At 52.7% G+C, this 21,080-nt stretch overlaps 7 protein-coding genes across 7 annotated transcripts, besides 6 other annotated features; 5 read left to right on the top strand and 2 right to left on the bottom strand.

Annotated features, from left to right (window-relative positions):
- Positions 1-1,005: 1,005 nt before the first annotated feature.
- On the top strand, positions 1,006-3,362 carry ACLA_087450 (transcription factor domain-containing protein; the record flags this gene model as incomplete). Its single annotated transcript, XM_001268465.1, has 9 exons — positions 1,006-1,063; positions 1,126-1,169; positions 1,226-1,394; positions 1,447-1,955; positions 2,020-2,144; positions 2,195-2,270; positions 2,317-2,401; positions 2,455-2,826; positions 2,890-3,362. The coding sequence occupies 9 exons, from the start codon at positions 1,006-1,008 to the stop codon at positions 3,360-3,362; spliced, it is 1,911 nt and encodes a 636-aa protein (XP_001268466.1).
- Positions 3,363-4,151: 789 nt separating this feature from the next.
- Positions 4,152-8,048, top strand: ACLA_087440 (5-oxoprolinase; the record flags this gene model as incomplete). The annotated part of the gene is made up of 2 exons (XM_001268464.1): positions 4,152-6,674; positions 6,726-8,048. 2 exons carry the CDS (start codon positions 4,152-4,154, stop codon positions 8,046-8,048), a joined length of 3,846 nt encoding a protein of 1,281 aa, XP_001268465.1.
- An 896-nt stretch (positions 8,049-8,944) lies between these two features.
- Positions 8,945-8,977: a microsatellite.
- Positions 8,978-9,061: 84 nt separating this feature from the next.
- Positions 9,062-9,092: a microsatellite.
- Positions 9,063-9,092: a microsatellite.
- A 176-nt stretch (positions 9,093-9,268) lies between these two features.
- Positions 9,269-9,311: a microsatellite.
- Positions 9,270-9,311: a microsatellite.
- A 242-nt stretch (positions 9,312-9,553) lies between these two features.
- On the top strand, positions 9,554-11,556 carry ACLA_087430 (uncharacterized protein; the record flags this gene model as incomplete). Its single annotated transcript, XM_001268463.1, has 2 exons — positions 9,554-9,588; positions 9,663-11,556. The coding sequence occupies 2 exons, from the start codon at positions 9,554-9,556 to the stop codon at positions 11,554-11,556; spliced, it is 1,929 nt and encodes a 642-aa protein (XP_001268464.1).
- A 599-nt stretch (positions 11,557-12,155) lies between these two features.
- Positions 12,156-14,423, top strand: ACLA_087420 (putative 5'-nucleotidase; the record flags this gene model as incomplete). The annotated part of the gene is made up of 4 exons (XM_001268462.1): positions 12,156-12,259; positions 12,351-12,561; positions 12,639-12,832; positions 12,899-14,423. 4 exons carry the CDS (start codon positions 12,156-12,158, stop codon positions 14,421-14,423), a joined length of 2,034 nt encoding a protein of 677 aa, XP_001268463.1.
- Positions 14,424-14,822: 399 nt separating this feature from the next.
- ACLA_087410 (FAD binding domain protein) lies at positions 14,823-15,095 on the bottom strand (the record flags this gene model as incomplete). Its single annotated transcript, XM_001268461.1, has 1 exon — positions 14,823-15,095. The coding sequence occupies one exon, from the start codon at positions 15,093-15,095 to the stop codon at positions 14,823-14,825; it is 273 nt and encodes a 90-aa protein (XP_001268462.1).
- A 442-nt stretch (positions 15,096-15,537) lies between these two features.
- ACLA_087400 (uncharacterized protein) lies at positions 15,538-17,649 on the bottom strand (the record flags this gene model as incomplete). Its single annotated transcript, XM_001268460.1, has 3 exons — positions 15,538-16,785; positions 16,848-17,178; positions 17,309-17,649. The coding sequence occupies 3 exons, from the start codon at positions 17,647-17,649 to the stop codon at positions 15,538-15,540; spliced, it is 1,920 nt and encodes a 639-aa protein (XP_001268461.1).
- Positions 15,591-15,616: a microsatellite.
- A 1,597-nt stretch (positions 17,650-19,246) lies between the features above and the next one.
- On the top strand, positions 19,247-20,854 carry ACLA_087390 (flavin-containing monooxygenase; the record flags this gene model as incomplete). The annotated part of the gene is made up of 2 exons (XM_001268459.1): positions 19,247-19,534; positions 19,589-20,854. 2 exons carry the CDS (start codon positions 19,247-19,249, stop codon positions 20,852-20,854), a joined length of 1,554 nt encoding a protein of 517 aa, XP_001268460.1.
- Between the last annotated feature and the right edge of the window lie 226 nt (positions 20,855-21,080).

The following is a 21,080-nucleotide window of genomic DNA, read 5'->3' as shown; positions in this document are numbered from 1 at the left end:
GTGAGTTTGATTCACTTCTGAGGAACTTCAAAGTTCAGTTATCAGAGATAGATACCCCCTGGGTGTCTCAAATGAGCAAACAACGGCCGTCACCCCTGTTTCTTAACCGCGAGAACCCGATTCGAGAAAAAGAACCGGGGAATGGCCTGAGGTATTTTCCCCGGACGAGGGCGAGACCCACTGACCCAGAGTGACAGCCGACAGTGACTGTGGTGTACCGTGTACAGAGTATGAAAAGGGGGCGTAACTACTATTCCAGATTAGCCTGTTCCCATCCTTGGCTCAAGAACGCAGCTGCTCATCATTCGTTATCTTATCGAATAATCAAGACTTTCCGATTTCGCAAATGTGTATCCGGTGGCTGATGCCTCAGGCTGACACGCACCAATTGAATTAGTCGCGGTCGATGGTTTGTCGGGCCGACGACTTATCAGAGCCTCGAATACAAACATATCTGCACAATGCGGGGAAGCTAAAGAAAAGACCAAGAGAGGGATTGAAGACGATAAACTCTTATTTCGAGACGCTCATTGCAGCCTTGTTGTGGCTGGGCACGAGGGACACTCTGATATAACTGTTAGGAGATCTTCCAACTTCCACTTTATATGTCCCATGAGAAGGTCTCCATTCATTCTTGGCCTATCGAGTCATAAGAGGATCTTTACTTAAAATTAAAATGTAAGAAGAGTAGCAACCGGTTTAAGTATCTGCGCTGACCAAAGACAAAGAGCCCTTCATACACCTATTATCCAGGAGCTGGAAGATCAAAATTATGAGCACAGCTTGAGAGCGTCTCAACATTGCTAGATGGCACACAGCAGAGCTCAGAGTGTTCAGCCGGATCGTTCAGCTACTCGGTCGAATCACAGACGATCGAATATAGCGTGAGTGCCATATGGCATCCTGAATAGGATACACTGACATTTATCAAAAGATGTACTCGATGCCGCACAAGGAAAACTAGATGTGGTGGTATACCACCGTATCCCTGTATCGCTTGTGAAGATGCTGGCCAAATATGTGTTTATTCGGAAGCAGAGAAACGGGTCTCGGTGTCTGAAAAGTGAGGTTGTGGGGGATAGGAAAACTACTACCAGACGCGTGATGCTAACTCATTTTCTGCAGCTATCTCCATCAACTTAGGCTGCAAGCCCGCGGAGCACGACAAGGTTTGTCTTTAGGTGGTTTGTCTCTTCATATGAAGGTGTGTCTGGACTGACTGGAGCTGCTCACGGTTGTGTTAACAGCCGGAAACCTTCCATCTTCGTCATCTCCTTCCACCCCCAGCCAAAACACGCCCTCTAGCAACACCAGCCATGGCGCTCCAGTTGAACGGGATGACTGGTGGTATGAAGGCACAAACAATCTGTTCTTGAATCGATCAGGAGAGCATCGTATGTCCGTTCCGTGGGTGTCACCCATCGCAACAGCTGATGAGATCCCCAGATTATGTCGGCCCGTCAGCTGTGATCTCTCTTGCTCGACGATTAAATCCAACATCAAGCAACCTGGGATGGGATGTGCGCCCTCTGTACGATGATCCTTCATCTCTTCGTCGGTCCGTCAATCGAGCTCTGCCTCAGCTGCCACCGTTCGAATTTGCCAAACGACTCTTTTGGGTACAGTACACGTACATTGGAACCATTTTTTCTTTAATCCAGCCCGAAGATTACGAAAGGCGGCTCGACATGGTGTATCACCATTCTCCGGATTTCTCGAATCGAGAATCATGTCTTATCTATTGCCAGGTCCTCCTTGTCATTGCGTTTGGGCTGATGTATTCAGTTAATCAATGGTCGGGAGACGAGGGTCCGCCTGGTTTCAAGTATTTCAAACATGCCCTTCGATTCCTCCCGGACATTCATGAAGAAGGCTCCATATTCTTCGTGGAAGTCCTATGCTACGTTGCTTATTATATGCAGAATTTGAACCGTCGTGACGCTGCTTTCCTCTACGTACGCTTTCTCTCCTATTCTTTAATCCTTAATCCGAAGTGAGCTGCTGACATCACACACTAAGATTGGCCTTGCACTCCGCATGGCTATTTCCCTCGGTCTGCATCAGGAGGTGTCAGATCCCGATATGAGTGATGCAGCTCGTTATCGGCGACGACGGGCATGGTGGTCTGTTTATAGTCTTGACAGGTACTATCTCAGATTCCTATGTTTGGATAATTGGCACTGATAGCTGGCAGGCTTCTGTCTGTCAAATCGGGAAATCCGATCACCATTCAAGATGAGGACATTGGAACCACATGGCCGATACCTGAAGTATGCCACTCGTCCCTGTAAGAGGAGCATTGTTAATCCGGAACAGGACTCATCTACACCGGTACCATGGCCCTCTGTAGTGCTCACATACTACACTCAGCTCTCACGGATCCTAGGGAGAATTGGGGAAGGTGATAATTTATATTTGTCGTGCTGTGTAAGGCGCATGCTGAACTATGACCAGAGATCTACCGCAAGAAGCCTCGATCTGGATCCAACTTGTTGGAATCTGTACAAAGTATCACGAATGAATTGTCAGACTGGCTGCGGCGAGTACCAGATCGTCTGCGCATCAACTTTACCACATTAGACGCGCATATCGACCGCGAATCAGTCTCTACTTTCCTTCACTTTTATTCGTGTGTGAACATGACCGCCAGGCCTTTGGTTTTCTATGTGATCCAAAGACGCCTAGACGTCGAGAATCGTGGATCTGCAGCAACCGACTGGAAAGAAGGCTTGTCACCAAACACGGTTGCCCTTATCGACAATTGCATTACTGCAGCGCGGGCTACGACGATCATTATGGATGCTGCAGCAAAGCATAATCTGACTGGTACGGGCCTGTACCCCATTTTTCCTAACCTTCCTCATTTAGCTCGGTACTGAAGATCTATAGCAACGTATGGCTACTTGGACGGCGAATACATTTTCTCGGCGGCCCTTTTGCTGATCATGGTCAATGCGACTTTTCCGCACAACGACACCAGCATAAGAGCCATGGATATGGCTTTGAATCTTCTCCGCAGCATGGCGGACCGAGGCAACACGTATCTCGGTTCCCGCCATTCCCTTTTACTCGAGCTTCAGGCTTCCATCAACCCCAAACCAGCGGAAGTGGGTGTTATTGTCAATGATCCCATCTCGCCAAACAGCACGGACCAACGCGGTCCGCCTATGTCAACCAACACAACAGAGGATACTACGGCGATAGCACCTTCTGAGTGGCCATTGCAGGAGGATCTGCCATCCCTCGGCGACATCACATTTAACCTCGATATCAGTGATGATTCGGGGTTGTGGGAAGAGATTCTTGGTAAAATTGATATAGATATGGATAAAGATTGGATTGAGAATACCTTGAGGAGATAATTTATTTTCGTCTATTTACTTGCTGCCTGATGTACATACCGTAGCAGGTTGCCCATGTTCTCGTCTCCAGTCTGTCAGGTCATTGTTGCTGATCTTGCACATATTAAAATCCGATTTCATGTTCAAGGAGCAGGGGCAATACTTGCTTTATCCAATAGGGAGTATCCATATTATTGTCCCAAATTGAAGTCCGGTGATATCTATCTACTCTACCTTATATCGGCTTAGACAACTGGTTAACAGATATATGTCTGCAACCATTCTAAACCATGATTCGTATCTAGGCCGGTCATACTCATTCCTCCCAGCCATACTGTGCAGGGGGTCATATGATCCATGAAAGCGAAAGCATGCCCCATTCTTGAACAGCATCCCATTGAAATATCTGTATCTTTCTATCTATACAGAGTATAGGTACTTCATCCTCAGCTCGTATTCCCAACACCATCGGGCCGACGCTCCCGACGCTCCGACCGTCGGGCCGACACGTGACCCTGTACGCCTTGCACCAGCAACCCATGGTGGAGGAAATCGACCCTGATGGACTGGGTCCAGCAGTCGAAGAACCAGTCGGAAGCAGTCTTGGGTTCTTGTGATGTCGTTATCAGCACAAATGATCCATTTCGGGCCATGTAAAGCTGGAGAGGGAGCAACGTTAGTGTTTGATGATTGTTCACCCCAAGAGTGGGATCTTTAAAATCCGGGGAATGCCCCTCGTTGCATCATCGTAGAGTCTCTCCTCCATCCTCTCAGCTCAGAGGTCTTTCAATCATCACATACAACACCAAGATGACAGAAGAATCACAGAAGATCACGATTTCCATCGATCGTGGTGGCACATTCACTGATGTCCATGCTATCGTGCCTGGTCGCCCAGATATTATCCTCAAGCTTCTCTCCGTCGATCCCGGTCATTATGAAGATGCTCCTACGGAAGGCGTCCGTCAGATCCTCGAGCTCGTTACAGGCAAGCCTCATCCTCGAGGTCAGCCACTCGAGCTGGGTCCGATTGGCTCGCTGCGCATGGGAACCACAGTTGCGACAAATGCCTTGCTTGAACGGAAAGGCGCTCGGTCGGTGCTCTTCACGACAAAGGGATTCCGAGATCTTCTGAGAATAGGAGATCAGTCGCGGCCGAATATCTTCGATCTGACGGTGGCCCGACCGGGTGTTCTGCCGGAAAGTGTGGTTGAAGTTGATGAGCGAGTTGTTCCCTGCCACCCGTCCGCCGACAAGGACTGCTTCTCGAACGCCCGCATTGTCGAGGGTATCACTGGCGAGAAGTTTCGCGTGGTGAAGGAATTAGATCTTGATGCGATCCGGCCGGAACTGGAGCGGTTGAAGGAGCAGGGCTACCAGTCGCTGTCCGTTGCTTTGGTCCATTCGTTTGCGTATCCTGAGCACGAACGCTTGATCGGAGAGCTTGCTGAGAGCATGGGGTTCTCCGTCACATTATCCTCCAAATTACAACCCATGATCAAGATCGTACCCCGAGGCATGTCGGCCGCTGCTGATGCCTATCTGACACCAGTCATCAAGAAATACATCGACTCCATCTCCGCCAGCTTTGAAGGCGGGTTGGAAAAGCAGGGGAAATGTCGCTTCGAGTTCATGCAATCCGACGGCGGTCTGGTTGACTTCCGCCGGTTCAGCGGACTGAAAGCGATCTTGTCAGGTCCAGCTGCAGGTGTTGTCGGGTTTGCAGCGACCAGCTGGGATCCCACTGAGAAGATTCCCGTCATCGGCTTCGATATGGGCGGTACCTCAACGGATGTGTCGCGTTTCGACGGCCACCTTGAGCATGTGTTCGGATCCAAGGTTGCCGGTATTTTGATCCAATCGCCACAGCTCGACATCAACACGGTGGCAGCCGGCGGAGGCTCCATTCTCACCTGGCGAAACGGTCTGTTTTACGTCGGACCCGAGTCCGCCTCCGCCCATCCTGGACCGGCTTGCTATCGCAAGGGTGGCCCTTTGACTGTCACAGACGCCAACTTATTCCTTGGTCGCTTATTGCCAGAATATTTCCCGCACATTTTCGGTCCAAATGAGGACCAGCCACTCGATCTGGAGGTTACTACCAAGCTGTTCAACGAGCTGACGGACAAGATCAACGCGGAGAGGAGAGAGAAGGGTCAATCGGAATATTCCCCGGAGGATATCGCCCTGGGATTTCTGAAAGTGGCCGATGAGTCCATGGCGCGCCCGATCCGCAACCTGACCGAGGCCCGTGGGTTTGAAACAGCTTCTCATCATCTGGCTTGCTTTGGAGGCGCCGGTGGCCAGCATGCATGCTCTGTTGCCGCATCCTTGGGTATCACCCGCATCATCATCCACAAGTACTCCTCCGTTTTGTCGGCGTATGGTTTGGCCCTGGCTGAGGTGGTCAAGGAGTCGCAGGAGCCGGTCTCCACCGATTTCCTGGCCTTTCAAAGCACTCTTAAGAAGCGTTTCGGTGACATGACCAAGGCCGCTACGGAGGAGATGATCACTCAAGGCTTCCGGGCTGACCAGGTCCAACACGAGATGTACCTCAACATGCGGTATGAGGGCTCAGATACCAGTCTGATGATCTTGAAGCCGGATGAAGACAATGGGTTCCTCGACCAGTTCAAGGAGCGTCATCGCAGAGAGTTCGGCTTCAACTCTGATAGACCGGTTCTCGTTGACGATATCCGTGTGCGTACCATTGCTTCTTCCAAGGTCCGCACGGAGAAGAGTCCTCTGGTTCAACTGAGGGGGGCTTCGCTCAAGGACGTCAGTGGACAGCCGGACAATACCACAAAGGCGTACTTCGACGGCTCTTCCAGCCGCATCGACACCCCTGTTTATCTTCTTGACAAGCTCGAAAGGAATAGCCGTGTCCACGGTCCGGCGGTGATCATCGACAAGACTCAGACTGTCGTCGTTTCTCCCAATGCTGTTGCTAGCATCCTGGAGACATGCATTGTCATTGACCTGAAGGACACTAAGACAGATACACCGGCCGCACATGACGAGCCGTCTCACATCGATCCTATTCGCCTGAGTATCTTTGGTCATCGCTTCATGTCGATCGCCGAGCAGATGGGCCGCACACTCCAGAAGACCTCGGTGTCAACCAACATCAAGGAACGATTAGACTTCTCCTGTGCTTTGTTCTCTCCGGACGGTGGCCTTGTGGCTAATGCGCCCCATGTGCCGGTTCACCTGGGCTCCATGCAATTCGCTGTTCGTTACCAGCACCAGAAATGGCTGGGCAATCTGAAGGATGGTGACGTCCTTGTCGCGAACCACCCCAGCTGCGGTGGAACTCATTTGCCAGACATTACGGTATTCTACACTAAATTTGTTGCCTAAATACATCATGCTAACATGTCTTAGGTCATTACGCCCGTGTTCGACCGTCCTGGTGGCACCGAGATCATGTTCTACGTAGCATCCCGCGGCCATCACGCCGACATTGGCGGCATTCTACCAGGATCGATGCCCCCCAAGTCCACCGAACTGTGGCAGGAGGGCGCAGCGATCGAGGGAGACAAGGTGGTCAGCAACGGCGTCTTTGACGAAAAACGCATGATCGAGCTGCTGGTCGACGGTCCTGCTCAGTACCCTGGCTCCTCGGGCGCCAGATGCATCAGCGACAACATCTCGGATCTGAAGGCGCAAATTGCCGCCAACGCCCGTGGTATCTCTCTGATCCAGGCTCTGTTCGCAGAGTACGGCGTGGCGACCGTCCAAAAGTACATGTATGCCATTCAGCACACCGCCGAGATGGCCGTTCGCGAGCTCCTCAAGCAGCTCCACAAGAAGTTCGAAGGCCAGCCACTCGAAGCCGTGGACTACATGGACGATGGCACCCCGATCAAACTCAAGATCACCATCAACGGCGAAGACGGTTCTGCGTTGTTCGACTTTGACGGCACCGGCCCGGAAGTGTATGGCGGCTGGAACGCACCGATTGCCATCACCCATTCAGCGATCATCTACTGCCTGCGGTGCATGGTCAACGCCGACGTACCGCTCAACCAGGGCTGTCTCGCGCCGATCGACATCCACGTGCCGTCGCCTAGCATCCTTTCGCCGACCAAGACGGCGGCCGTCGTCGGCGGCAACGTGGTGACCTCGCAGCGCATCACGGACGTCGTACTCAAAGCGTTCCGCGCGTGCGCCGCGTCGCAGGGATGCTGCAACAACCTCACGTTCGGCATGAACTCCCGCGTCGACCCGGAGACCGGGGTCACGATCCCGGGCTTCGGATACTACGAGACGATCGCGGGAGGCAGCGGCGCGGGGCCGACGTGGGACGGCGAGTCCGGCGTGCACGTGCACATGACCAACACGCGGATCACGGACCCAGAGATCCTGGAGAAGCGGTACCCGACGCTGCTGCGGCAGTTCACGCTCCGGCCCGGGTCGGGCGGTCGGGGCCTGCATCCCGGGGGTGACGGCGTGGTGCGCGAGATCGAGTTCCTAGCGCCGATGCAGTGCTCGATTCTCTCGGAGCGGCGCGTGTTCCGTCCGTATGGCCTGGAAGGGGGCGAGGATGCGCAGCCGGGGCTGAACCTATGGGTGACGACGAACGAGGAGACTGGGGAAGAGCGCCAGGTGAATATTGGCGGGAAGAATACTGTGTCGGTTAAGACCCACGATCGGTTTGTGATTATGACGGCTGGCGGTGGTGGTTGGGGGAGCTGCTTAGTTTGAGATTATGTTGGAGCTTTTTGTTTGTATGTACTTGCGACGGTTATGACTTTCATGAATGATAATAGATTCCCCGTTCATTTGACACAAAACTATAACAGGTAAACCCCCGTCAACAGGATTCCTGCAGTCGCAACCCGTTGGATCATGATCATCAAATATAGAGAGCGAGCATGAGAAGGACGATATCGCCGGGATCGGATCAACTCCACAAACCCCACAACCAAATCTCCGGCTTTTTAATCTCGAGGATAGGCGTAGTCAGCCTTGGCAGGATGTTGGAGCTATTCTTGCGAGGCATGTTCTCACTGACTCAAAAGACTCGGGCCAGGGGAATCCAGACAGGAAACTCGCATGGATCTAAACCAGCATGCTGCAAGGCGTTGAGCAGTCGTGCTCCGAGTGAGATAAGAATGATATTAGCAATGATAATAATACTATATCAAACATGTGAATCCATGCAAGTCCGATGGACCTGTGTAGCGATTTAAACCGGCGCGGATCCTTAACGAAGGATTGCCAATTTCCGTCTCGCTGCTCCGCCAACTGGCAAGGATGGGCTGGGCTGCCTCAGGCCTTTCTCAGGCACCTCACTCGATGAGTTACCCCAAAGGAATCTCATGAGAATCTGCGATCAGACCACAGATGGAGGGGAAGTGGTACAGAATACGGAGTACAGATACGGGGATCTACCTAGTATTCCCCGATTTCTGGGGAATGAGCTGATGCTGCTGTCTCCTGATCCTGATCCTGATCCTTCTCTGACCCGTCCAATCCTCTTAGACTATCGAGATTCTAGATTTTCTAGACTAATATCGATCTCATCCAGAGAACCAAGAAACCAAGAGGCAGATGACGCCTTCGCTCATTACATAAGCCGAATCACATGCCAGCAACAGAAAAAAAAAAAAAGAAAAGACAAGAAAAGAAAACTGGGGTAAAAAAAAAAAATGAACTGAACTGAACTGATTTATTCTGATAGAAGAAAGTGATTACTATTAACCTCCAGGCTCCAGCTACTACTACTACTACTACTACTACTACTACCAGGATGCCAGTGAATATTAATCTCATTCTCAGTAATATTAAGACTCGCTTCTCCCATTATGCTGCTGCTGTCTTTTCTCCCATCTCTTTCACCTCCTCACCACCACTCCCTCGGTGTGCTTTTTGATCCCTCTCATTTCACTACAGACGCCTAGACTAGAGCTTGTTGCTGCTGCTATTATTATTATTATTATTAGTATTATTATTATTATTATTATTTACCCCGCCTGCACAGCCCTTGGACACTTCGACACATGGCGCTGTTCCCCCCGGGGATTCCTCTGAGCAACTCGGTTTAAAGTCCTTCTTCCTCTCAGCCTGAGCTGGTCGAGTTGCCAATCCAAACAGTTTTCCCTCTCCCTCCTCCTCCTCCTCTGCACTCGATTCTGTCCTGTCCCCTTTCCCCCCCCCCTGGTCCGCTGTTGCCTATCGGTTTCTTCAACTTCCAGCGGTTCTCGACTATGGGGAAACTCCCCGCCGCCATCTTCATCGCCAGGTATATACGCCGGGAATTTGATTGAACAGCCATCATTGGAACATTTTTCACTAATTCATTTCATTTGCCTCTAGACACGGCGCTCGGCTGGATGCTGCCGACAAAAATTGGCATCTAACCTCCCCGACTCCCTATGATACTCCTCTCTCCTACGGCGGCTGGTTGCAGTCTCGCGCGCTCGGCGCCCGCATCGTCAGCTTACTGCAGTCGCTCGACGATACTCCCGCCGTCTCATCCACCGCTTCGCTGGACGAGCCGAGTCCCTCTTCGTCGCTTCCCAAACCCAAGAAAAAGCGCAGAGTCATCGTTCATACTTCACCCTACCTTCGTTGTGTACAAACATCCATCGCGGTCAGCTCGGGAATCAGCCAGCATTACCCTGACACAGAAGTCATTAACCCTGCGGTCGCCTCGAGTTCGAGTCATCAGGTCAATGGGTATTCCACGGGGTCACCTGTCGACCCGAGCAGGGAATCAGTCTCGACCTCGACCCCGGTCCCCGGCATTCCACCCACATACCCCCCCCTTGACCACCGATGTCTCTTGCGGGTGGACGCCTTTCTAGGGGAATGGTTAACTCCGGAATATTTCGAGCAGATCACACCACCCCCCAAGTCGGAAAGACTCATCGCTGCCGCCAAGGCTGAATTGTTACGGCGCGGGGACGATGTGGTCCCAGTGGCTGATACCGTCAATACGACCCCCACTGGCTACTTTCCGGGAGGCTGGAGTGGGTTCACCACCAGCATCACTCCCCCTCCCGTGGATGAATCGACAAATCAAGTTGCGCCGACCGCGGGTATCCCTGCCGCCACAGTCCAGAGGAACCGTGCAAACAGCTATGACAGTCTAAAATCGGCCGAGAACCCCTACGCCAGAAGGGTCTTGGGCAAAATCAACACAGACCTTCCCCCGATCCCCGATGGCGCGTACATGCCACCCACACCCAGCTACGCAATCTCGCCCTCCGGCCCCATCCCGATCGGGTATGTCACCCATGCGCGCAGTGCTTGCGTCAAAGTGGACTACCAGTGGGACAGCATGCGCGACCCGCAGAATTGGGGCCATGGCGGGGAGTACGGCGAGGAGTGGAGTGCCATGCACGAGCGGTTCCGCGCGGGGCTGGAGCGGATGCTCGGCTGGTATCGCGAGCCGGACCCAAACACCAGCACCGGTCGGCCTCGGCGTTTCTCCCATCAGCCGGGAGTCCATGGGGATGTTCGTCAGGACGCGGAAGAGGAGGATGACGTGGACACGATCGTGATCATCATCACCCATGGCGCTGGCTGCAATGCCCTGGTCGGCGCTCTGACGGGAGACCCGGTGCTGTTGGATTTCAAAACGGCATCCCTGACCATGGCTGTCCGCAAGGACAATGTAGACGAGCAGAGCGACGCCCGGGCCGTTTTCCTCTCCGGCGAGCCTTCGGTGCTGCGGACCTACAGCCTGCGGTTGGTTGCCTCCACCGATCATCTCCGACCACACGTCAAGCCAGTCCCCTCCACTTCGACGCGGTCTTCGCCTAGCAGCAGTAGCACGACGTCCGCCGCCGCTCCTTCTTATCGCAATCGGGTTGCCTCGCGAGCCTCTCTTTCTCAGGGACAATTCATGGTTGGTCCATCTCCCATATCGGGCTTGGGATCACGTTCATGGTCCCTTGTCCGCCCTTCAACTGCTCCACGAGGCTCCAGCGGTCTCTGGAGCTCCTCGTCTCTGATCGAGGAATCCGCCGATGATATCTTGCCCAACTTTGGCGATCGGAGATCCATCTCGACTGGTGCTGCCGTTACAGCGGCGAAGACCAATGGCGATGCGCATCCGCCCAAAGACTCCGGCGGATGGGCCAACCCCCTACCTCATAGAAGCCTGTCCCAGCGAGGTCTCTGGGGTAGCCCCCCGATCTCCAAGGAACGGGAAGCGGGCACCAAACGGCGATGGACGGTGACCGAACGCAGGGTTGATGTGTGATACTTTGGCTTGACTTTGATTTTGAATGGCTTGGGGATACCTTTCTGAATATTGATTTTCTTTTCGTGCTGTCTTCAGACCTGGCGAGGCGTTTGGGTAATCCAGCAGTGGCTGCACTTGACTCTTATTTTTATTTGGATAATGTTTACGTAGTATTTTGGGGGGGGGGGGGGCCACGTGTTCGATTACAACTCATCTCGGTCATCTTTCTCTCCATCTCCAACATCTGTACCACATTTCTGATGACCCTCACCACTTCTCCCTAGCTTTAATATCACACTCTGCTTCTCTTTATCATCTGATGCTTCCTCACCGTTTCCATTCTACGTCATTGTTTACGGTTGACTGGGGACTATCAACACTAAATTGATCCGCCGCGTGGATCCGGTGGATTTCATTGGCGGTGGCGGCTCCGGTCCCGCAGTGCCTTGCAGCCTGGGTGCCTAGGTGCCTAGGTGCCTGGATACCTCGGACAGCTGCCCATTGGCCTCATCCCTCTCCTTATCTCCCATCTCTCCCCTCCCTCTCCCTCATTCTTTCTCTTTCTCATCTTTCGTTAAATTAAGCGTCTAAACGCCTCCATCATCCCTTCTCTCATAATGTCACCGATCCAAACCGGTGGCTTCTCCGCCACTTATGCCTCAAGTCGGACAGGCGCGCCTGATCTACGCTTGATTCACTATAATGATGTCTACCACGTGGAGTATGGCTTACCCCTCTGTCCGTTCAGCAGCCGGCTATCTTATCCGTTTGCGCCTCTTGGACTGTGTATCTAACCTCAATCAATCCTCTAGATCAGGGTCCGCCGAACCTATCGGTGGTGTATCGCGTTTCCAGTCCGTCGTTAACTACTACCGCCACCACCCTCATTTCGCCAGCTTACCCGAGCTCCTGACCTTCTTTTCCGGCGATGCCTTCAATCCTAGTCTCGAGAGTACAGTCACCAAGGGGCGGCATATGGTATCATTCTTGAATAAAGCAGGGACAGATGCCGCTTGTGTCGGGGTATGTGGAGTCGTCTGGGAGCAGTCTTGGTTCCAGATCGTGGTGTAACGGTTGCTAATCTACGTTGTGTTGGACAGAATCACGATCTTGATTTCGGCGTCGCACAATTCCGACACTTGCGCGACCAGTGCAAGTTCCCATGGCTGCTGGCCAATGTTCTAGACCCCGCTCTGGGCCCAGATGTCCCCATCGCCAACTGCGGAAAGACCGTGATGTTGACCTCTTCGAACGGGCTCAAGGTTGGGGTTATCGGTCTAGGGGAGCGAGAATGGTGTGTTACGTTACTCTTTGTAGTCTATGGTGGCCTTGCTGGCAACTCCATACTGACAAGCTCTAGGCTCGGAACGATCAACTCCCTTCCTCCCAACTTAATCTACAAGTCCGCATCGAAGACCGCGTTGGAGTTGGCGCCGCAGCTGCGCCAGCAGGGGGCGGATATCGTCGTGGCCGTCACTCATCAGCGTGAACCGAACGACTATAAGTTGGCGAGGAACCTGCCTCCCGGAACGATTGATCTCATCCTCGGAGGACACGATCACTTCTACGGTCATGCCGTCATCAACAACACCCATATCTTGCGATCTGGAACCGACTTCAAGCAACTCAGCTACATCGAGGCGTGGCGAAAGACGGATGGCCCCGGGTGGGATTTCAGCATCGTGCGTCGTGACATCGTTCGATCGATACCCGAGGATCCTGCTACGGTGGCCCTGGTCGGCCGCTTGACATCGAGTCTCAAGGCGAAGCTGGAAAAGCCGGTCGGATACACGGTCCGCCCGCTCGATGGCCGATTCTCCACTGTGCGTCAGAGAGAGTCTAATCTCGGGAACTTTGTCTGCGACCTGATGCGCTTCTACTACGCTGCGGACTGCGCCATGATGGCCGGTGGAACCATCCGCGGTGATCAGATCTACCCACCTGGCATTCTGCGACTAAAAGACCTCCTGAATTGCTTCCCGTTCGAAGACCCCGTGGTCCTCCTGCGGATTAAGGGTCAGGCCCTCATGGATGCCTTGGAAAATGGCGTTAGCCAGCTGCCCGCCCTGGAGGGCCGGTTCCCTCAGGTATCCAGTATTTCCTTCAGTTTCAACCCGTCCGCACCACCCGGCTCGCGCATCAACTGGGCCAAGGTCGGCGGGCAGCCGATTGAGTTCGACCGCAGCTACGTCCTGGCGACAAGGGGCTACATGGCACGCGGAAAGGACGGTTTCACCTCGCTTCTAGTCAAATCCGCCGGTGGCGACGTGGAGGAGATCGTCGACGAGGAGAGCGGCGTGATGATCAGCACCATCCTCCGCCAGTACTTTCTGAGTCTGAAGATCGTGGGAAAATGGCAGCGCTGGAGCAAGAGTCTGTCCCGGCACTGGGCCCAGGTGCATCAGAACCTGCACTGCGACGACTGGCTAAAACCTCCATCCACGCTCCCCTCTCCCGTCTCTGAGAAGGTCCCCAGCCGGGCGCTTCCCTCGCGGCCGAACCTGAAACGCACGAACCGCTACTACTACGGCCGGTTCCCGGAGATCCCACAGAACGGCCAACGCAACGGCCGCGCAGACGGGGGAGAATCGTCGGAAATGGACTCCGATTCGGATCTGGACCCGGACATCCTGACCTCGCCGCAGCCCACAACCAACTACGTGACGCTGCCTGCCCGCTCGGCCGCCGAGGAAGAACGCCGCCTGCGGCTGGCGCGGCGCGCGGTTCGCAAATGGATGCAGGCGGCCGGGCTCCAGCCTGCGACGCTCACCACGGCCGATGACGCCCAGGGGTTCACGCCGACGTGGACGCCGGGAATCGCACCTCGCATTGAGGGGCGGATTATAGAAGAGGGCAGTGGCATGGCTGTGGACGGGATGTCGTAAGCCGTTGACAGTCCCTACTCCCTTCACTAATTCTGATTTCTTTTCGTTCTATTTTTTTTTTCGGGCTACCTTTGGATATATACGTACGTGCACAGCATTTTTGTGGTTCTTAGCCATTCCACCATTTCTAGACATGGCATTACTATCGGATCGACACGAGAGATCCGGGTACGACTTATGAGATATATGACCTTCATGGCGGGGCAGAGCCCTGTTCCATATCAGATTCATGGAATTTATTTGTGACTTCTAGTTTAGAAGGTATAATCTGGTCCGTGAGAGACACATTAACCTGCGAGAGCAGCTTGCTCGGCTATTTGGTTCTTCGCCTGTCGGCTTCGTCTTGAGTTCGTAGATAATCTCCTCCCCGCCATGCTTTGTAGACACCAAACAGGCCACTTACAGGCCAGACATCCCAGATAACTTCCGTGAGGGATCCCCATCCTCTATTCCCTTGATCCTCGTGCGCAGTCGGATCCACGCGAATGTTCTGATACAACCCGGCAGGTACGAAGCATGATACCTATCGCGGAGCCGGTCATTCTCGCTCCTGTTGTAGAGGGGCCAGAACTCATCCTCGGTGTAGTACGCATGCGCATACAGCCATTTCTTGCCTCCGAGAGCGTGCACCTTGCCCTTCAGCCGGCGGTTCTGCGCGATGAACTCGACCATGTTGCCATGGTGCGGGGACGGGGCCCAGAGGCTGAAAGTTCATGTGATAGACATCCTCCTTGGGATGGTCTGGCGACGGGTGGTGACGGTCTGGTCGACTGCGCGACATCAGACCCTTTTCTTTGAGTGGCGAAACTGACACAGTCAGCCAGATTGGGTATGCGCCGAAATTCTGTTTTTCGTCGAGCCAGTCTAGAAGTGCTGCGTCGCGCTGTGCGGTACTGCGACGTCTTGGATGATGCAGTGCTTTGAGTGTCGACTTTCATGCAGAGCATGGTACATGACCCGCGTGTTGTCTATCATGTTGTGGATATCGCAGGAAACTGTTCAGGCAGCAGTCCAGTTGCGAGTCCGAAGTAAATGCAGCTGTTCATCAAGCTCGACACTGCACCGTAGTTTGATCGCGCTATAGGAAGGCACTGGCTTCCTCCATATAACGCAATTATTGAACCCCAACAGGGCGTGCTCCGGATAAGTTCACGACTCTTCCTCCACCAGCAGCGCCAGCAGCGCCAGCAGCGGCAGGAAATGCGTTCGGCATCTGCGCTGGAGGTTGCACCCATCCAGGAACACTATCATCCTCACCTTCCCGCGCGGAAATGATTTGCCACACGTTAGGGAAACCAGTAGGCAAGGCACCACGAAGACGTGCTCCGGGGATTGCGAAACGGGGATTTCGGTGCGTAAGATAACCGCGCATGAGTCCTTGGGTCAAAAGTGAAGCAAGAATGGATTCAAGCTCCCGCATCATAGAAGAGGGCTTCTCGTGACTTTGATCGTATTCCATATCGGCACGATTTGCGTACGGATCCAGCTCGTAATGACTGTAATCCGCGATTATTTCTCCATCAACAAGGGAGCCCGTTGGGTTGTCTTGCCATTGCCCCATGGCGTCAAAGTAACCATCTGGGCCGAGGTAATCTCCATATTTGGATTGCAAAGCACCATTGAATTCCGGCAGATGGGCATCAATGCCACTGACGCCAGCAAAATCGGGATCTGGGAGCTTGCATACAATTTGCGAGCCGATGCGATTGCCTCCGGCCCTTGCATCGCGGGCCTTGCTAGGTTGGATGACACCAATACCACCAAGGGGTGGTTTGGCATGTTGCGATTGAAGCCAGCGCACCGCTGCTTCTAATTTGGTCAAATAGAGGAAAGGGGGCGGTCCGCGCTGGGCCTGCCCTTGAGGATCGCCATGAAATCCACCATGGATGAAAACCTTCCGTGCAAGTGACCGCCAGACCAAGATCTCACAGCGATTCCGCAAAGGAAGCAAGATACCTCGTCTCGCGTACCATTCAGTCGCTGGCGAGTCCACCGCAAGATGTTCTCGGAAGGCAATGTAATCTCCGCGGGCGATCAACTGGCAAATTGGGATAAATCGTTCGGTAAGACCTTCACATTCAGGTCTCTGCAGTAGCTGCATGGAAGGGAATCGGCCCATGATGATATTACATGGGATAAGATATGTAAGAATCATCCGTTTCTGGTTCAAGGCCTGGCGATGGCACTGAGCGTAGGCAGCCTGCAGGGCAATTTGGGCGGGATAGAAGAGGTTGTTTGAGAAGAGATAACGCCCGAGATAGTACAGGTAAGTGACTCGCTGGGAGGCCGGGAAGTGCTTCAAAGGTGGTGACTGGGCGCTGATACTGGCAAACATCTGTTCGGCGTTGCGCAGTTTACCGCACTAGATCATATGTTAGGGTAAATCTATCAAGCATCAAGACATATCGCCAAGGGCAAACATACCTGGAATAGTAGTTTCAGGCATAGATTGGCCATGAGATAGATTCCCACCCGCTTGCCCTCGGGTTTCCCGTGGATTCCTGGGGTACCGCTTCGATCTGTAAGGCATTTGATGAAAGCTTCACGAACAACGTTGGCGGATTGTTCGACCAAGGTCACTTTCTCAAAACTGTCTTCCTGGTTCGAACGGCCCTCTAATCTTAGCAGTTGTGCGATCAACTCGGGACGGCGGTCGAGGCCCATTGCAAGCTTTGCAAGGACCTTGGATAAATAAAGGACGGTTTGCAGCACTATCACGCCCATTTGGCTGTCTCCTAGAGCTAGCACGCATTGGCTGATTGGATTAAAAGACGCAGGAATTAGTGATCGAGTCAAATATCATATCGAAACGCTGGATTCGCGGATGAACATCGGAACTGGGGTACGGAAATTGCATGCGACGATGAAAGGCGAATCGGACTTACTTGAGAAGTCCCTTGAGGAGATTATACGTATCAAGCAGATTGTCGACATTGACATCGCGGAGGAAGCTAAAGTACAGCTTCATGAAGGTCGAAAAGGCCGCCCACGAACTGCCTCCTTTGGTACGCGGCACGAGACTTTCGCATCGCCGCAACAACTCCGACTCCTTTTGTGATCCATTGGGATAGTGTTGTCGCAACTCGTCCACCATTTGACGGTACACATCGGACAGTGGAGGTTCGATCTGCAGGAAATCTTGAAGCCTGGCGCCGTCGCGTTCTTTGACGATGTCTGCAATTCCCACCAGGAAGCGGCTCAAGACAGGTGTGTCCTGGCCGGCCATGATGGCAATTTGTGGAACGAAGAAAATTGGAGGAATGGGATCAAATCAACGGAGTGGTGGTGGTGGACGGATAGGACTGTTGTGAATCATGGGAGCTCTGAGTTCGCCCAAGGAGTGATAACAACCCAAATAGAAGAATCAGCGAGTACCACACATGATGCTAATGGAGCTTAGCGACTAGCGCAGTGAGCGAGGTGAGTGTCCGACCGAGGGAGGTGAGTAGTAACGCGCCGTCAGATGAAAGAAGCAGAAGAAGCTCCAAGCAAACTCCGGAGTCAACTCAACTAAACGGAGTTGAGCTTGTTGTGGGCGGAGGAGATGATGCCGACCGCCGACCATCAATCCGTCAACTCTTCAGTTTCACCATCAACATTTCACCACAACGCTCTCTTTTCCATTCTCCGTCTTAGGAAGGGAGAAGTGGCCCGAAGTTACGAGATTGAGCTGCTCCCAGTCAGTCGACAGTGACCGTGGCTTGTCATGGGTTCAATCTACACAGCTACAGCCACCCTCTCTCTCACAACAATATATAATCCGCAGCCTCCATTGCTGATCGAATAGAGTTCAACATGGCTGAAGAGAAGGCTACTGTGTATAGACTCGATATCGGACTAGTAGTCTCTCCATGGCATGCTCATCCCTATGCAAAGCAAAGCCCATTCTGTCCTGCGGTGATAGTGGGATACTGGGTAGGATCTCGCAACCCCTACTTCTCATACCCTCTATCACATGTTTGCAGGTTACACACTTTCACAGCATCCTGATTTTCTAGAGCCTAGAGAATGGACTCTCTGATCGTCCATGTTTGCCTCCGATCATGAAGAATCATGTCAAGCCAATAGCACCCCAACTCGGAGATTCACGGCAACCTCTAATTACCGCTAAGCACTATGACAGGATGCTAAGTCCTTAGGCTCCATGATCTAGATGCGCTAGCAAGCACCCCTTGTAGAGTACAGCATCGGGATGGGATGGAGAGCTGCATTGCCCCAGGTTGGACATGGAAGAGACGATGTCTATCCGAGCACTGGGTTTCTGTCTGACCTGATTCTGCCAGATAGGCAGCCGCTTTGATCGCTTTGCACAGGCAATTGGATTGGTACTGTCATCTATAGGATGAGAGTGGTCATATTAGGATGTCTGATTCAGGTCAACCGGAACTGACAAGGCTCTGTGTGATGTTGACCTAGTACAAACCATCTGCATTGAGTGTTCTTCTGACTGCAGTCATCCAGATCAATTCCAGCCCGGTAGGTAATGAAGACTTCATGATTGCGATATCGTGTGGTTAACAAAAAGGACACAAGTGATGATGGTGATGGGCGAAGGTGCCAAATCCACTTTCACATGAAGACGATTTTCCCACTCTGCACATACGTCATGGTTGGAACACCCACCCCATCAAGCAGTCCAAACCAGGGCAAAAGCACACATAACTACTAATGCTATCTATTTCTTCGCAGTTGAAAAAGAAGCCCATCTCCTGTTGTTCTGCTTTGATTGTGTCTCTTCCATCATTTCAAATCTCTACCTCACGCAAGTGCTGACCTTTGTTCTACTCCGCGATCTGGGAGACTGCAAGGAGCAATCACTGGCTATGGCTCAGTCTAAATCCCAGTCTACAATTGTAGACTTCCTCAAACATCCCTTCCTACAGGTCTTTGGCCTCTTTTATATGCTTTTCCAGGGCATCCTTACCTGGATTTTCTCTCCTGTCCCTCCTCCTCCCGCATCTACTGCCGATGGTCTTCCCAAGAAGAGGGTTGCGGTAATCGGTACTGGATTGACGGGTGTTTCCTCGGCCGCGCATTGCATTGGCCATGGCTTCGATGTACAGCTGTTTGAAGCGCGACCGAAAGATAGAGGTCTCGGAGGTATCTGGAGTGTATGTAACTTTCTGCCCAAGGCATGGTCCAATAGCTGACCCAATATCGTTTAGCGAGTCAATTCCACCTCATCGCTGCAAGTCCACAGCATCATGTACCGTTTCCATCCATCAGTGAAATATGCCACCGCCTATCCTTCGCAGAAAGAAATTCGTGAGCAGATCATCGATGTGTGGAAGCGCTACGGTCTGCAAAAACATACCGTTTTCGAAACCCCCGTCACGTCGGTCAAGCAGACAAAAGACGGCAAATGGATTATTAACAATGATGAGGAGAAGTATGGAAAATTCGACGGCGTGATCGCCTCTGTCGGTGTTTGCGGAGATCCAAAGATGCCACCTCTGCCCGATCAAGATCGGTTCAAGGGCAAAATCTTCCACTCGTCTGAACTTGATGGGAAGGATGTCGAAGGGAGAAAGGTCCTCATCATCGGTGGTGGGGCCAGTGCTATCGAGGCCCTGGAGTTTGCCGTCAAGTCAAAAGCGAGCGAGATTGACGTCCTATCACGGTCTGATAAATGGATTATTCCGCGCAATGTCTTTGTTCAGTCGCTGCTGGCCTGCAACATCTTTGGACAGGAAACGATGCTGTCATGGATCCCTGAGTGGTTCCTCCACAAACTCTTCTACCGCGATTTGCAGGACATTGCTCCCTCCGGTGGTCTCTATACCGAAACCCCCATGGCCAATTCCGAGCTCTTCGACCAGATCCGCAAAGGCAAGGCACGCTGGCTTCGCGGCGACATCGTCTCTGTAGAGGAAAACGGCATCCTCTTCAACCATCGTTCTAAGGGTGTGCCTAAGGATGGCCCTGGTCACGAATCGGTGGTCACAGGAGACGTGATCATCATGGCGACTGGCTTCAAGCGCCCATCGCTGTCTTTCCTGCCGGATGAATGCTTCCAAGACCCATATGGTCCTCCCAGCTGGTATCTCCAAGTCTTCCCTCCCAAGTATCCAAGTCTTTGCGCCAACAATAGTACATATGTCAACGCAATTGGAACCGTGGGCAACATGCACATCGGTATCTACACACTCTTCCTCATCATGTTCTTGGTTGATCCGTTGACTCGGCCAACGGAAGGTCGGATGAAGACCTGGATTGACTTCACGCGCCTTATGAAGCGGCTTTCCCCAACCGGCGCCTTTGATTTCTTTACTTATGCTGAGCTGATCTACTGGTACATCTTCGTGATCCTCGTCAACCCGTTCCGCTGGAAGTGGGCGCCTTTTGTGCTCTTCGGTATTGGCCGCACTCTTCCCTTGGAGGTGGTCAGACAGGAAGAGGCATTCCGAAACCAGTTGAGAAAGCAGCACTAGTTCTTTTGTGGCACGAATGGGATTTACAGGACAAATTGGGGTCATTTCAATAGCTGGTGCAGGAGCATGGTGTCTCGGGAAAATATTTCAAGACTTTGTTTATTGCTTCTAATATTTGCACGAATTACTTGGGCTCATGATAGATAGTGCATGTCAAATATGACTGGGGTTCCTTCTTAAACCACTGCATTCCCACAGTGATGTCGTCTATATATGCTGCATACCG

The sequence above is a fragment of the Aspergillus clavatus genome, genomic scaffold (genome assembly GCF_000002715.2).
Source record: "Aspergillus clavatus NRRL 1 1099423829806 genomic scaffold, whole genome shotgun sequence".
Lineage (NCBI taxonomy): Eukaryota > Fungi > Ascomycota > Eurotiomycetes > Eurotiales > Aspergillaceae > Aspergillus > Aspergillus clavatus.
The sequence above is the reverse complement of the archived record's forward strand: the minus strand, read 5'-3'. Positions and strand labels throughout refer to the sequence as shown.